The sequence below is a fragment of the Miniopterus natalensis genome, chromosome 19 (genome assembly GCF_054644295.1).
Source record: "Miniopterus natalensis isolate mMinNat1 chromosome 19, mMinNat1.hap1, whole genome shotgun sequence".
Taxonomy (NCBI): domain Eukaryota; kingdom Metazoa; phylum Chordata; class Mammalia; order Chiroptera; family Miniopteridae; genus Miniopterus; species Miniopterus natalensis.
This window is the reverse complement of record NC_142099.1, coordinates 22,137,054-22,152,210: the sequence shown is the minus strand read 5'-3', so window position 1 is coordinate 22,152,210 and position 15,157 is coordinate 22,137,054. Positions and strand designations below refer to the sequence as shown.

The following is a 15,157-nucleotide window of genomic DNA, read 5'->3' as shown; positions in this document are numbered from 1 at the left end:
AATCTACATTCCTACAACATAAGACCAAACAGCTACCAGAGGACTGGTAAGATAGCCAACAAAAATCTGGAAACTTTCTCTCCTGGGTATGACCCAAGATGGAGATAAAATGATAGACTAAAGCCAAAACCTGAATTATTCACCATCTTAACTATTATAAAGCTACACTATTTTAAACATAATCCAAAATGTTTTCCATAAGCAACTTAATATCTTTCCTTTATTTTGAAAATGACAGTGTCAAAGTGGAGCCATCAGTACCTTGCTCATATTTTGGTGTAAAAAAGAAAATGTCATTATTCCGGTCTCCCCATATCATCTTTCCACTAAAAAAGCTGATGGACTAAATAGCTTCCTAAACTGGTTTTAGTATAAAAATTTACTATAAAATTGGGAAACAGCCTGAATTTACTGGCATTCAGGGCTGTTTGCAAAAGCAAACCAGTGAATTTCCACTAATTGTTCATTGTGGACAGAAGATTTTAGGCAGCCCTTTTTTTTTTCCCTAAAGTGATTCAAAATAGTTTTGCGTGGGGGTAAAAGCTCCTTTGCTAATTGATTAGCTATAGCTACAAAAATTGATTTTTGAAATGTAGCCACCTGCTCAGCTTGATCTTTCCCAGCTCAGACTTCTCCCTCCTGAGCAGATGATAGAGGCACGATGACACATGAGACTCTCCAAAGACTCCTTCCATCACACATCATGTAACAGCCAAGTTACTCTTACTGGCTTTCAAGGCTCCTCCTCTACTTCTCTGTTGCCCTGTCTCATTAGCAAGATTATAAGTTCCTATAGGCCAAGTGCAGTCTCTTTCACTTCTTTAGTTTCCTTTTAGGATCTAGCACAATATCCAGGCAAAATATGGTTAGCAAAGCTCTGAATCTACATCTCAAAACTTTACCAATCCCTGGAATTTATTCTCCATTCCAGCCAAGTGGCCTTAACTCTCCTGCTATGGACATATTTTTTATTGTTAGCATGCATTCCCCCTTCTTCTGATATAGCTCCCAGTGCAAAATTGGTTTTACTTCCCTTTTTTCTGACCACTTCTTTTTAACCAGTGCATATCTTATATCTTCTCTTAAACTCTTGTTCAAAACACACTTCTATGAAGTGCTCTTTGACTAACCCTCTGAGCAGGTACATTAAACCACTTTGCTTATATTCCATTAATTCACATTTGCTGCCTCACTTCCCTTTTTAAAGAAAAGAAAAATGTTTAAAATAGGAATTTATCTTGTGATTAAAATAAATAAAAATTTTAAAAGAAATTTCTATTGTTAAGCTTAACTTTTTAATAGAATTATTGGAATATAATTGTATTTGGGGTACATAGTAATTATTATTTAAGGAGGTACTTTTTAATTTTATTAGATCATAAAATCATGTCTACAATTTGGTGTGTAGAGTTGAAAAAGACCCCAACATGACAAATTCAGCATCTCTGATAACTATAAGAATAGATCCAGGTGCGTGACTCGGCTACTGGCGTCAGCAAGTCTGGGAGGCCTCGGATCCAGCTCTGAAGCTTCTTTCAGTGGGAGAGACCTGCCCACCTTGTGGGCTCCTCAAAAAAAAAAAAAAGAGTAGATCCAATTAGTTGCCATGAAATCTGTCTCCAAAGTGGTCAAGAAGACTACAATATCAATCAGGCTATGAAAGATCTAGTTAGAAATATATTCTGAAATTTGTGATGAATTTGTATTTCAAATGTGAACCTGGATACCAATGGTATATAACAACGGAAGAGATGTGGCCAGAACTATAGTAAAGAAAAGTGCTTGGGGCAGTTAAACTTTTGCACTGGTTAGTTAAGACTGGGGCTAGGAAGAAGAATGTTACTGACAGGTCATGAGTTCAGGCCAATATAGTCAAGACTTAGACAAGAGACTATTAAGAGAGCATAAAAATACATGGCCCTAGGCAAGTAGTTTCTATTTCCTGATCTGAAAAACAAGAGAAATGCACAAGATCATCTTTAAGGTTCCTTTCAGCTCTATCTGCTCTAAAATGGCATTTATCAGAATAATAGTTCGATGGAGTGATTAAAAGCACAAGCTTCAGAATCTGACAGTCCTAATTCCCATGCCATTCTGCTACTTGCTAGTTGAGCATCATTGGTTGAGTTACCTCATCTCTCTGAGCCTTAATTTTCTTATCCATAATATGGGAACACTAATTCCTAGGCCCTAGAGCCACTCTGAGGATTAAATAATATAAGTACAGTAAAAGGCTTATTAACCAAGTGTCTAACAAACAAACATCCATCAAGTGTTTGCTATTATTAATAAAATTTTAACAGGATGATAGATAGAAAAGGATAGGAATTGTAAGATCTTTCAAAGTCTATCAAAACTATAAGTCTGATGACTATTTTCTATAAGAAGTAAAAGTATGTTTCTAGAATTTGTGACAATCAGGTTTAGAGGAGAAAAAATGTTGATTTTAATATTTTGCTTAAATAGTTAATAGTAGCGATGAGAAAAACCATATATGTCTATGGTCATGGAAGAAACTAAAATAATTATATGAAAATATTTTTTGCAACTTCTTGCCAATAAGTTGAGAATCTAGATTAAATGCTTGATTTACTAAGAAAATATAAATTCTAAAATTGACTAAAAAGAGAAAGAAAACCAAACAAGTCAATAACCACAAAAGATAAATATGGTCAAAGATCTACCTCTAAAAATATTAGCAAGCCCAGATAATTTTGTAAGCACATTCCATAACTTTCAAAGAAAAAATAGCACACCAACTTTTCTGTTATTCAAACTATTCCAGAGCATAGGAAAAAAAGAAAGAAAAAGGTGGAAATCTTCTCAATTCATCTTACAAAGCTAGACTAACCCTAATATTAAAACAAAATAAAGACAGCACAAATAAAACTATGAACCAATCTGACTTATACATATATCATATAAACAAAACAAACACTAATCAAATCTAGCAAGCTATTAAAATAGTAACCAAATAGAGTTTATTCTAGAAATGTGGGAATGGTTTAGTGCAGAAAAATATATAAATGTAATTAATTACATTCATAAATTAAAAGATCAAAAAATACATGATTTTTATTAGATTTAAAAAAAAGCATTTGATAATTTCAGTCATTATGCCTAATGATCATAAAGCAATAGAAAATATTAACTGGTAAAATACCACAGACATTTCCATTAAAATAGAAACAAAGAAGAAAGGCCTACTATCACCCAATTTTTTAACACTGTTGTGGGAGTCTAGCTAATGCAATAAGGTAAGAAAAATAAAAGCAATATAGATAATGGAAAAGAAGATGTAAATTATTATCTCAAATATTATGCTTGCATACTGTGACAAGAAATGTAACCTTAAAGCAACTGTTAGCATTAATAACAGATCCCAGTAGTGGGAAAGAATATGGAATAAGTAAATTTGCAAATCCATAGCTTCCCTTTATATTATCATAAGCAGGTAAACAAATTATAGAAATATAGTTCCCATTCACAAAAATGTTTGACACACAAGGTTCATTCTCTCATTTAGCACTAAATTTTTTCCTGAGACAAGAGTACAGATTTAAATTTTTTTAGTTTTTGAAGTACTAATATATAAAGAAATAAAGGTCTCATTGCAAAATAGTTCATCCTATTACTTCACCTTAATGTGTAATCATAAAATTGTGTAAAGCTAAAATTAATCACAAAGAAACAACTTGAAGTTTAGAACCAGTTCATTTGGACATTAAGTAAAAACATTAAACCATAATATAGTGTATGAGTAACATGCTAAAAATATTTTTCTATTATAGTAATTATGTTGCTAGAGAACCATGAAATTAAATCATCATTACCAGAACTGAAATTTATTTATTTATTTTATATTTATAACATGCATTTGACATATCTGATTAACACTGAGTTCACTGTCATTTCAAATAATAATCCTGCCACGCTGCAGGATTCAAGGTCTTGAATTGTTAAGGACTGAGTGGCAAGTGTGGGGGAAAGAAGCTCTTTGTAGATAGAGTACTTGGTTTAAAATATATGAAAGGGAAAGCCTATTATAAAATAGTTTTATCAAAACCTCTTCTAACTAAAAAGGTCATTTGCTGTTTGCATCATCACAGAAAATAAGAAGAAGCTATATACTATCATGCAGCATTAACCTCAAGGAAATTCTCATTCAGTCTTACTTCAGTATTGAGCCAAACCAGGTTATTTGCACAATAAATAAAATGTCTTAAAACTTTATGTATCCTTTATTTCAGGGATAAGCATTTCTTTGGAAAGTTAAAATAGGGAGAGTAATATCACCTACAATGAATGAGGTAACATGTTGTAATTTGCAAGGAAGTGGAATAATGTATAATTTTCTATTTAAAAGATAATTAAGGGCAGGTTTCTTCACATACACACAGAAATTTCCTTAATGCTTTAAAGAGGTAATTAACATGTTCATTAAGACATACTCAATTTTTGCATATGAATCCAAAATTATTTTGTTAGGTTATTAATTCATTAAATAAAAATGTTGATTATCTACTATGTACGAGGTACTTAGTGTGAGACAATAGAAAAGACTGCATTGGAAAAACACATTTTTTGGCATTATTACATTTCACATGTAATATGCATTATGTTGCTGAGAATTAATTGTATTTAACACATTCAACATATGGAGCAAAATTCTGAGCAATCAAAACAGTTATACCCTTAAACAACTCAATTTTTTAATTCCCCTCACTATTCCCTTAAGTTGATTTCTACTCCGGGATTCTTTCCCAATTCTAAAATGAGATAATAAGGAAACCTCCTAAGTGAGACCTAATACAAAAGAAGAGAAATGTAAGAGAAGGGATGTATTAGCTCTTCCATTTGCTCTCAATAGTGCTTCTAATGTTCAATTTTCTCTTAAAAAAAAAAAACCACCTTGATTTAGAAGAACAAAAAGTGCAATTGTTTAGTTCTTACGAAAGTTAGCAAAAAATTAAAACTGAAAAAAATATTTAAAAATCTTTATTCTGAGTTATATAATGTCATTCACCAAAGTAATTATCTGATACTTTACTGTAAGACTTTTTAAAATAAAGACTACCAACAGGTAGAAAATGTTCCTTTGCTGTCTTAAGATAGTCCTTGGGGGAATTTTTTTACCGGCATGTTTGTCCATAACTTGAATGTTAATTTAAAGAAATGTTGCTTCATCACCTAAATGATATATCTTATAAAAGGGTAATTTAATTGGGAAAAGAAAAATGCCACATCGCTTCTTCCACCCAAGAAGAGAAAATGCATTCCTGAGGGTTCTCTGTCTCTATTTCTCTCCACCTCTCTCTCTCTATATATATATATATGTATGTATGTATTATATACATATATACATGCATACATATGTATGTATACACATATACACATATGCATGTTCCTATGTCCAGCAAATATTTGATACTGAGATTTTTTTCCTTCTTTTTACCGGTCCATTAATCTCAGTGCGTTTCTCAAACTGTCGTGCCTCTCACATTTTATTCACTCATCAAGGAATAACTGAGTACCTTCCAGACCCCAAGGAAGATACAAAATAAATATACGACAGCCTCTGCTCTCCAGAACCTTGCCATCTCTCCCAGGGGGCAAGGTAAAACACAGTGTATCATGAAGCAGTTTGCACGGCTGGTGCCAAAGTCCATGCACAGGTAACACGCATTTCACATCTGTGTAGACTCTTAGAGCTTCAGAGCAGCCCTGTTACGTACACATCATTCACCCGCTTTAGCAGCGGGGAGCCTGAGATTCAGAAGTTGAAGCGGCACGCCCGCCATCGCCGTGTGAGAGCGCGGAGACGCGGCCAGGGCCGACAGCTCGGAGCCCGGCGCCCTTCCCAGCGCAGCGCGGGGAAGACCCCGCGCGCTGGGGCGCGGGCTGGGGCGCCGGCCTCCCGCGGGCGGTGGGATCACACCGGGCCTGGCGGGGTGTCAGCGTCCAGCCAAACGTCCCGGTCAATTTTATTCTGAAAATATTCATACTTCAGCGTTAGTCCTGCGGCACAGCTACCGTTGGCTCCGTTTTAGTGCCCCTCCCTCCTCAGTAAGAGCTCTGCTCTCAGAAACGCGGATGGCAAACAAAACTAAAAGCCGGCCTAGAGCGAGCGTGGAAATCTGAAGTCACCAACGTGAATCTGAAAGACCCGGTTTCCACCCATTCTTACACATTTTGCTCCCCCTCGGCCCCGGGGCGCGTAACTCGTCCCTCCACAGCTTTTCTAGCGGGCTCGCTCCACATAGCCCCGGAATTCCAAGCGCCGCCCGCCCGCCGGCCCGGCCCCTCCCCCCGCGGACGGGATACCTCGCTCAGGCTCTGCGGTGCCGCGGCGGCGCCGGGACGGCGGGGGCCGGCGGGGCGTGACCTCTCCACTCCGTCCTTGGGTCTCTCCCGCTGGGCGCGCAGCGTGGCTCCAACCCCGGGAAGGGGCTCCGGCTCGGGCCCGCAGCCACGGGCAGCGTGCGGTCCGAAGCGACGTCTCTGACCAGCGGAAGGAAGCCGGGCGCCCGGTCGCGCATCACCGCGCCCCGTACCCCTGCCAGCTGCAGGGCACTCGGTCTGACAGCCAGTCCATCCCGCCTCACAGCCGAGCCCGGCCCAGCCGGGCCTTACGCAGGACCCGGATGACAGGTCGTTGGCAGCGGCGGCGACAGCAAAAAACAAGGCCACCCGCCCCCAGCGCCCATCGCCACCAACCTCAGACCTACTGGACTGGACCGCAGAGAAGCGTTTCTATGGAAACCCCTGGGGGTCACGTGACTCGGTTGTCCGCCCAATTGCCTCTTCCCTCCGTCCGCCGCCCCGCCGTGTGCCCTCCCTCCCGTCCCGCCCCCTCCCGCCCCCGCCCCTTCGCTCCGCCCCGCCCCTGCCCTGCGGAGAGGCCGCGCCTGCGCCCTGCGTCCAGCGCGCTCCCGCCCCCGCGCGCGCGCCCCGGGGGAGAGCAGGGGCGGCGTGGGAGGCGGGAGCTGGGCGAGAACCTGGGGAGGAAGGAGCGCGGCCAGCGCGCAGGCCCAGAACCGCCCGAGCCGGGGCTGCCGGCGACGCCCCAGAGCGGAAGAGGGAAGTGAAGGCACCGAGCTGCGGGTTCCTGGCAGGCTGGGCTCGCCAGGGTAAGACAGCACCTAGAGGAGGCCTTTGCCACCGCTCCGGATCGGGGATGTCGAAGAACACGGTGTCGTCGGCCCGGTTCCGGAAGGTGGACGTGGATGAGTACGACGAGAACAAGTTCGTGGACGAGGAAGATGGGGGCGACGGGCAGGCCGGGCCCGACGAGGGCGAGGTGGACTCCTGTCTGCGGCAATATCCTTGCATTCGCCACCCACGCCACCCCACGCCACCCCACCCCGCCCGGCCCCGGCCCGGGACCCCGCGCCTGCAGGGTGGAGGGGGCGGGCCCTCCCGGGGACCGGCGCGGAGCGACCCCAGCGGCCGGCGGCTGGGACGGTGTCTGGGGATCCCCCATCCCGAGGGCAGGGCTCTCCGTTCTCACCCGGGCGCCCGAGACCCCGGGGCCCGCCTTGGACACCTGCCCAGGGGCGCACCCTCCACGCCCGGATTCCTCAGGTTGCGCCCGGCGCTGCCCCCGGGACCCTGGCTGTGCCGGCCGCGCCCTCGCGGCGCTGGGACGGCACCTGGGCGGATCAGGGCCGAGCCGGGCGCTGAAGTTTTCCTCCCGGAACACTGTTTACTGGGGTCACATTAGCTCCAGACATTTCTGGCGGGGAGGAATGGGCATCTTTCTTTAGTGATTTTGTTTTTGTTGTGATGGTGGTGTTTTGGTAGCGTTAGGATAGTTTATTCCTTGCTGGGAGAGGTGGGCGGTTTGCAGAATGAGGCCCTCTGTCCTTCCAGCCTGGGCTTTCTAAAAAAAATTTTTTTAAGGTATTTGGCAAAATACAGGTTGCACAGAAATTTGTTAGCTAGAGGAAGGGGCATGAGTACAGAACAACCAAAACTCCGAGAAGGAAGCTTGGAGGCTTTTCCCGCTGCGCAAAGAACGATGGAATGCATGTGGGGAATCCCTGGAAATATTTAAAGTAAACCCCAATGAATGAAATAGAAGATGAGTTATTTGTACAAAGCAGACCCATTTTTATAATCCTGAAATCGTTACCATTTTAGTGAAAATGTGGCTGTCAGTTCCTGGGGTTTGGTTTTGCATATTTGAATATTCATAACTGAATATTTGCATCAGGTCTTTATTTTGAAAAATGTAAATGTTGCAATACCAAAGCTGTAGTTTAGAGATTCTCAATTACTGAATCCACTCTTTTCTAATTATTCTTGGGTGTATTCATAAGGAAGGCTTTGTAGACTTTCCTTGTCAATGTCCTATTAAATTCTAATGGGGAAATAGATGAGTGACAGTATTTGATAGGAACCATATCTGTCCTTTAAGGCACCTAAAAGACAGCCATTAACATTTATCAACATACAGATGTTTCTTTGATTTCCACAAGTTTCACAATTAGCTGTTGCTGCTTTGCATTATTTAAATACTTAAGTGTTTGGGGTCTTAAAAATGAACCAGTCTACAAAAGGCCTGCTTCTCTAGAAGTCGATTAAATCTTGAAAATAACAGCTTACCACCAACCATACGTTGTTGTTTTTTTCTTTAGGAAAATAAGTAGTGAACATTATTCTGTCTAACAACATTCTCTGTGGTGAATGAATGATGTTTGTGAAACTAACTTAATTTAGATATGAGATGACTCTTAAATGGTTCTGCTGTATCCATATAGTGGATCTGGTTATAAAGATAGTCTCTCTTCTGCTCTTGTTAGAACCAGAAGAGACAAATGTTAGGCATTACAGATGGAGGAACAAGTGAGCTCTGTGTGGTTTTCCTTTTAGGGGAATGACTGTACATTCTGACAGTCTGATTGGCCTTCCGGGTCTCATACATGCTAACTCACTGGTGCTTTCAAAGAGAGACTAAATTTAATAGGTATGGCCTAAGACAGTTTGAATAACCCTTATGAAATATGAGAGAAAATATCCAACACAGAGAGTTAAGTCCTCACCTAAGGGTCATTGAATTATGTGTTCAATAATGCCTCTTTTCATCCACATTGAGAAATTACTAATGTATATCATTGAGATTGCTAGAGTAATCTACCATCATTTTCTACTAGCATTGCAGTTAATATAGAATATAATTCTAGCAAAAGTTTGATCTCTGTTTTTCCAGTTAGAATCACATAAAAAGACATGTTTTGGTTGAAGTTAGGCTGTTTTATTTTGGACCCTAATAAATATGATACATAGTTTAAAGGTTTTTATAAATATCATTGAATAATATTTCTATATGTGTCTTATTAGAAAGTGAGAGGTTAGCAAGGTGTTCATTTGATAATTAGAACCAAGGAGCAAACAGTCTTTATTAAAAAAAAAAAAAAAAATCTAATGTTCTTTTTTGTTGTCAGTATTTTATCTTTGATTGACATACTTGAAACCAACATACTGAATTTTCCAATATTGAACATGATGACCATAGTGATTTTCCTTTCTATGCATAAAGTCAAGTCATAAGAACCAATGGTTCCTGAGAGTTGCAGTGCTTTCCTGAGGGCTGCCTTTTGCTGCTATCCCCTTAACCTCCACCACAGGAAACATGACAGCTGCCCTACAGGCAGCTCTGAAAAACCCCCCTATCAACACCAAGAGTCAGGCCGTGAAGGTGAGTCACTGATCTCTGCTGATACCTTAGCATTCTTACACAAATCCTCTGCAGTGTCACTCAATCAACAAATATTTTAACTATTTGCTCTTTGATACAGAAGAGCTTACAATGCAGTTTGGTAGATTAAAAATTTACATGTGAAAAATAACACTGTCAGATTGAGTTATGATAATGCTGCCTGGTAGGCACACTAAGTTCAAATGACAGATCATTTCTGTGTGTTTTTAGAGGAGGCCACAGGACAAATTTGAAGAAAGGCTTGAAGAATAAGTAAAACTTTTACAAAGTAAACAGATCTACTTGCTTGCTTTTTAAAGATTTATTGAAGTTATACAAGTATTAAATACTTATTATGGGAAACTCAGGTATAAGGGATAAAAAAGTAATCACCCCAAATCCCACCACCTCCAGATCATGATTATTACTTTTTGGTGTCGCTATATACGCGCACAGTTTTTCTATGACTGTTGCTGTTTTTTTAATAAAAATAGAATTTTATAACCTTTTTCAGTTGTATAGCAATGTACATGATGTCTGCATATAGATAGGCTGCAGTTTCTATGTAACTTATCTCCTTTAGTCATGTATTTAGATTATTGACCCTTTTTTCTTATTAAAAATAGTAGTGAAGTGAACAATTTTTGGTAAATTCTTAATATCCTTTGAATAAATTCCTAGGAGCGAAGCACTGGATTTTAGAGTGCACTTTTTTTAAGGCTTTTGCTACAGATGGTGTTGCCAAATTGCCCTTCAGAAAACTTGTGTGACTTACATTCCCGGCAGCAGTCTTTCAATAATTCTTAAGAACCTATTTACATTGTTATTTAGTGTTTAAAAAGAAGCCTAGAGCATCGACCCCACTGTTCATAGCTATTCATACATCCTAGGAGCCCCTGGAATCTCCTTAGTCGAATACTAGTAATAACTAGGTAAGTGCATGATAATTATCTAGGCAACATAATCTTTTATAAGGGGAAATATTTATTTGGTTTTTAAAAGTTGTGAGGAACATCACTGAAATTTTCATTTTACCACCTTCTGCTTTTGTATGAGTGGTTTTTGAATCAGTTTGAGGGTAGGAGGTTATAGCTCTGGAGGCAAGGACATTTTTCTAAATTGGTAATTGGAAAGTCTTTAAACTGAAGGTAACAATAGGTGGTAGAAACATTCTGTAAAATCCTGACCATTATTGAAAGGGTAAATTTAGTGTTCCCTTTGCTTGGCTTGATGGGGAAAAAATAACTTTACTGTTGGAACAATCTTTTATCAAAAAAAAGAAAAAAGATCATTATAAATGAAGGTCACTATATCTTACATCTGTAGTCTCTTGACTATAGACATGACCCTTAAAGTAAGTTTTATTGATAACTTATTTCTGAAGGATGGTTCAAAGCAGATTTTTTGAAATCTGGATTGAATAAATTGGTAAATTATCACATCTATCTCTAAGTAAATCTTCTTTCAGCTCTACCTTCAAATATGTCAAGAAGCTGACCCCTTTTGACCACCCCCGTTGCTGCCGTGCTAGCCAGAACCAGCCTCTGTTATTGCAATAACTTCCTGACTGATCTTCCTGCTTCTGCCTTGTCCTCGTACCAGTCACCCCGCCCCAGCTTATTCCCAACATGGCAGCCTACTGGGCCTGTTCAGATGTAAGACAGGTTATGTCATTTCTCTGTATGAAGGCCACAGTCCCCACAGTGGCCTGCGGGGCTTATATGATCTGTCTCCCCATATCCTGTCTCACTTTTTGTCCTGCTCTCCTCCCACCGCTCCGCCCCAGCCACCTTAGGTCTTTGCGCTGTTCCTTAAACACACACTAACAGCTCTCATTCTTTCTTCTGTCTGAAATACTTCCCTCAGATATCCCCAAGGTTTCCTCTTTCATGTCACCTTCTAGGGTGGCCTTTGCAAGCAAACTGTAACCCCACACACATGTCTAAATGTTGTTATTTATTTACCCTCAGGATCGGGCGGGCAGCATTGTCTTGAAGGTGCTCATCTCTTTTAAAGCTAATGATATTGAAAAGGCAGTTCAATCCCTGGACAAGAATGGTGTGGATCTCCTAATGAAGTATATTTATAAAGGCTTCGAGAGCCCCTCTGACAATAGCAGTGCGGTGTTATTGCAGTGGCACGAAAAGGTAAGTTAGGAATTACAGAGCTATAGCACTTGGCTCCTTTACGATAGAGAATAACAGTGCCAGCCCCTCTTGCCTAAATAATTTGACTTCTTGGTTACAAATCTTTGTTATTACAAATAAACGCCTGAAAATGAAAGTTTAGATTTAGGCTTACTAGTCTTAGTCTTAAGAGAGTCTAATTTGCACCACTTTTATTTAATGATTATTGTTTAGTAAACATAATCTTGAACTTTGAAAAGAAAATGAGTAATAAAAATCAAGAATTCTTTAACAACGGCCTAAAGTGAAAACAACCATTGACAGGTTAGCAGATAAACAAAATGTGCTACATACATACAATGGAATAAAATAGAAATTTTTTTCATCGAACAAAAGGAAGTTCTGATCCATGCTACAGCATGAATGGACCTTGAAAACATGCAAAGCGAAATAAGCCAAACACAAAAAGACAAACACTGTGCGATTCCACAGTGAAATATCTAGATGAAATATCTGGAATAGACACATTCATAGAGACAGAAGGTTAGAGGTCCCTAGCGGCTGGGGAGAAGGGAGAATAACGAGTTAATGCTTAATGGGTACAGAGTTTCTGTTTGGGCTGATAAAGTATTGGAAATAGGTAGTGGCCATGTCTGTACAGTATTGTGGATGTAATTAGTGCCACTGAATGTTACATTTAAGGATGGTTAAAAGTGGCACATTTTGTGTTATATATTTTACCACAATTTTTTAAAAAATCGGGGATGGATCAAGTATTCTTAAAGATTTTTTACAGTTTTTATGCATTTTATTTTGCCATGTAAGCAGATGCTAGTACACTATCCGTCAAAGAAAAATGGGTAGAAGGCATTTTAGCTTTAAGCAACAAAGGGTAAAATAATGTTTAATACCCAACTTTTAAGCTGGTGTAAATATGAACAATGTAACATTTAAATAGAACCAACCACAGGTAAGGGATATATTCTCTAACATCTTACAATTCCCCAAACTCAGGTTTTCAGCAGTTATTGTCTGTGTGTTTGAGTGAAAACAACATACTAGAATATAAATTTGTGTCTCATGGAATGTCCCTGGTGTGTAATAGGTTCTCAAGAAATATTTATGAAAATTAGTGAATTCAAAATCAATAGCTGCACACAGCCTTCTTTAAGAAAAATGTTTGACTTGGTATGAGAATGGATTCTTCATGTTGCCATCAACATTTACATTTGGTTTGTTTTCAGGCGCTTGCTGCTGGAGGCGTGGGGTCCATTGTTCGAGTGTTGACTGCCAGGAAAACCGTGTAGTCCAGCAGGAACTGGACCTCTCTGTGGGTGTGGAAGTTGCTGGTACAAAGACCAAAACAACCAAATGCCACCGTGGCCCTTTGGGTAGCATCTGTTTCTCTCAGCTTTGCCTTCTTGCTTCCTCTTTCATATCTGTAAAGAAGAAAGTTATGTGTCCGTTTTCCTTTCATGAAAATTGAGATGATGTACAGGGGATTTTTCAACAGGAGCGTGTCATGCTCGCAAAACCATTTCAGTGATGTGAATACCAGTCTGTACATAGTATAATTTACATTCAGGTTTAACTGTGCAATTGTTAACCTCTATGGGCTGGTGGGTTTTGTTTTTCTGTGTTTTGTTTTTGACTAATAGTGATAAATTTGATGAGAATTTAATGCCGATTTCCTAACTCGTTGCTAGCCAGGAAATGATCCTTATAAAAAATATGTTTGAGAGACTGGCAGCTGTTAACATTGCAAAACTGGACCATACCTTCCTTATTTAAGCAAAATGTTTTTCTGGAATTAGTCGTAGGTGAACACCGCTCCCAAGTTCCAGCTTTGTTTCTGCCTCCAGATTATGTGAGTTTAAGTATGCTTCTCCTCTCAGCATCCAACGATCATGGCCTCTCGATTTCTTTGTGGTCACCAGGGTCCAGAGCAAGGAGTCTTGCTCTACGCTATGTTTCTATAAAATACCAGAGCAAATTGGGCATGAGCATAAAACTTTTGTTTCAATAATATGGCCGTATTTGGGAAAACTACTCCACATCAGAAAGGACATGGAAACTATGATGTAGTTCAAACTCTGGGCAGCCTCTGGATGAAATGCTATTTTTCTTAGAACTATAGTAGCTGCCTTAACATGATGAGGTATATAACCAGTATTGAATATGCCCTATAAATGTCTTCAGTGTTCTTCAGGGTAATTGGGATCTCAAAAGATTTGGTTCAGATCCAAACACACATTCTATATTTTAACTCAGTGTTTTTTAAAAGAAGAAAATGCCACACAGCAAAAAGTGTTTACTTTGTTGGACAAACCAAATCAGTTCTCAGAAAATGACTGGTGCTTATAAAAAGTTGTTATTCAGTAGCTCCAGAACCAGCCCCCCAAATGCACATGACCAAGAGGGAAATCAGCCTGTGTTTAGTATTTACATTGAACACCAGTTTCGTAATCACTGGCTTATGTGAAAACTGGTGCAGAAATCCTGTAAACTCTGCTGTTTTTGATACCTGCCTTTTGTTTTGTAAAAATGATAAAGTTCAAAAAAATAAAATGTCAGTGTTGAATAATTTATTTTTCTAACTCTTTCTTTGGTATTTATGAATGTATAGTTATTTAAAGGGAAAGGTTTCCTGTTTTACCACCAGGTGGTTGTACTCTTGACAAGAACAAGTTTGGTGCAGACTGTTTCTAAAACTTTATTCAAAGATAAGGTAGCAGAGAAGAGGAGAGTCATTATGACATCAGAGCCCTGCTGAAGCCTTTGGGTGATGCCATAGCTCTCTGGATGCAGTTGTACACTGGTATTACCTCTGCCCAGAGACCTAGACCGGACCATGGACTATAGACAACAGTGTGGTGAAGCCAGGGGTAGGGGTGAGGGGGACAGGGGCTGAGTGGAGGTAGACAAAGGGGGCGGGAATTGGGGACATCTGTAGTAATGTCAACTATTTAAAAAAAAAAAAAAAAAAAAAAGACCTAGACTAGAATGTGCAAATTAGCCTAGTGGCTACTGTCATTTATTTCCAGCTTCTAAACTGTCCCTGGCCCCTCAAATCCGCTTCTCATCCTCACCTACTCACAGCAACCTCTGCCATTCCACTGCACCTGATTTCTGCTTTACAGCTTGAGAAACCGACAGGCATTTCAGAGGGCTACAAGTTAGGAGAAGGTAGGCATAGGCATCAGAGGTAGTCGAGCGGGTATAGCCAAATCACTTACAAACTTTAAAGTGAAAACAAAAGCAATATTGCCACACCTTTTCTTAAAATCCTTCTAAACACCATTTCAAGACTGTAGTGTTGGGGGAAGTTCTG

At 40.0% G+C, this 15,157-nt stretch overlaps 1 protein-coding gene across 1 annotated transcript; it reads left to right on the top strand.

The window, feature by feature from the left end:
* The first annotated feature begins 7,102 nt into the window (after nt 1-7,102).
* ARPC5 (actin related protein 2/3 complex subunit 5) lies at nt 7,103-14,410 on the top strand. The gene is made up of 4 exons (XM_087827647.1): nt 7,103-7,321; nt 9,629-9,700; nt 11,671-11,847; nt 13,071-14,410. The coding sequence occupies exons 1-4, from the start codon at nt 7,178-7,180 to the stop codon at nt 13,131-13,133; spliced, it is 456 nt and encodes a 151-aa protein (XP_087683773.1). The 5' UTR covers nt 7,103-7,177; the 3' UTR covers nt 13,134-14,410.
* The last annotated feature ends 747 nt before the right edge of the window (nt 14,411-15,157 follow it).

Excerpts from the sequence above, each read along its gene's own strand:
- ARPC5 (XM_087827647.1), top strand. The coding sequence starts at position 7,178 with ATGTCGAAGAACACGGTGTCGTCGGCCCGGTTCCGGAAGGTGGACGTG. Across the intron at positions 9,701-11,670 it reads CCAAGAGTCAGGCCGTGAAG|GATCGGGCGGGCAGCATTGT; the intron begins GTGAGTCACTGA and ends ATTTACCCTCAG. Across the intron at positions 11,848-13,070 it reads TATTGCAGTGGCACGAAAAG|GCGCTTGCTGCTGGAGGCGT; the intron begins GTAAGTTAGGAA and ends GTTTGTTTTCAG.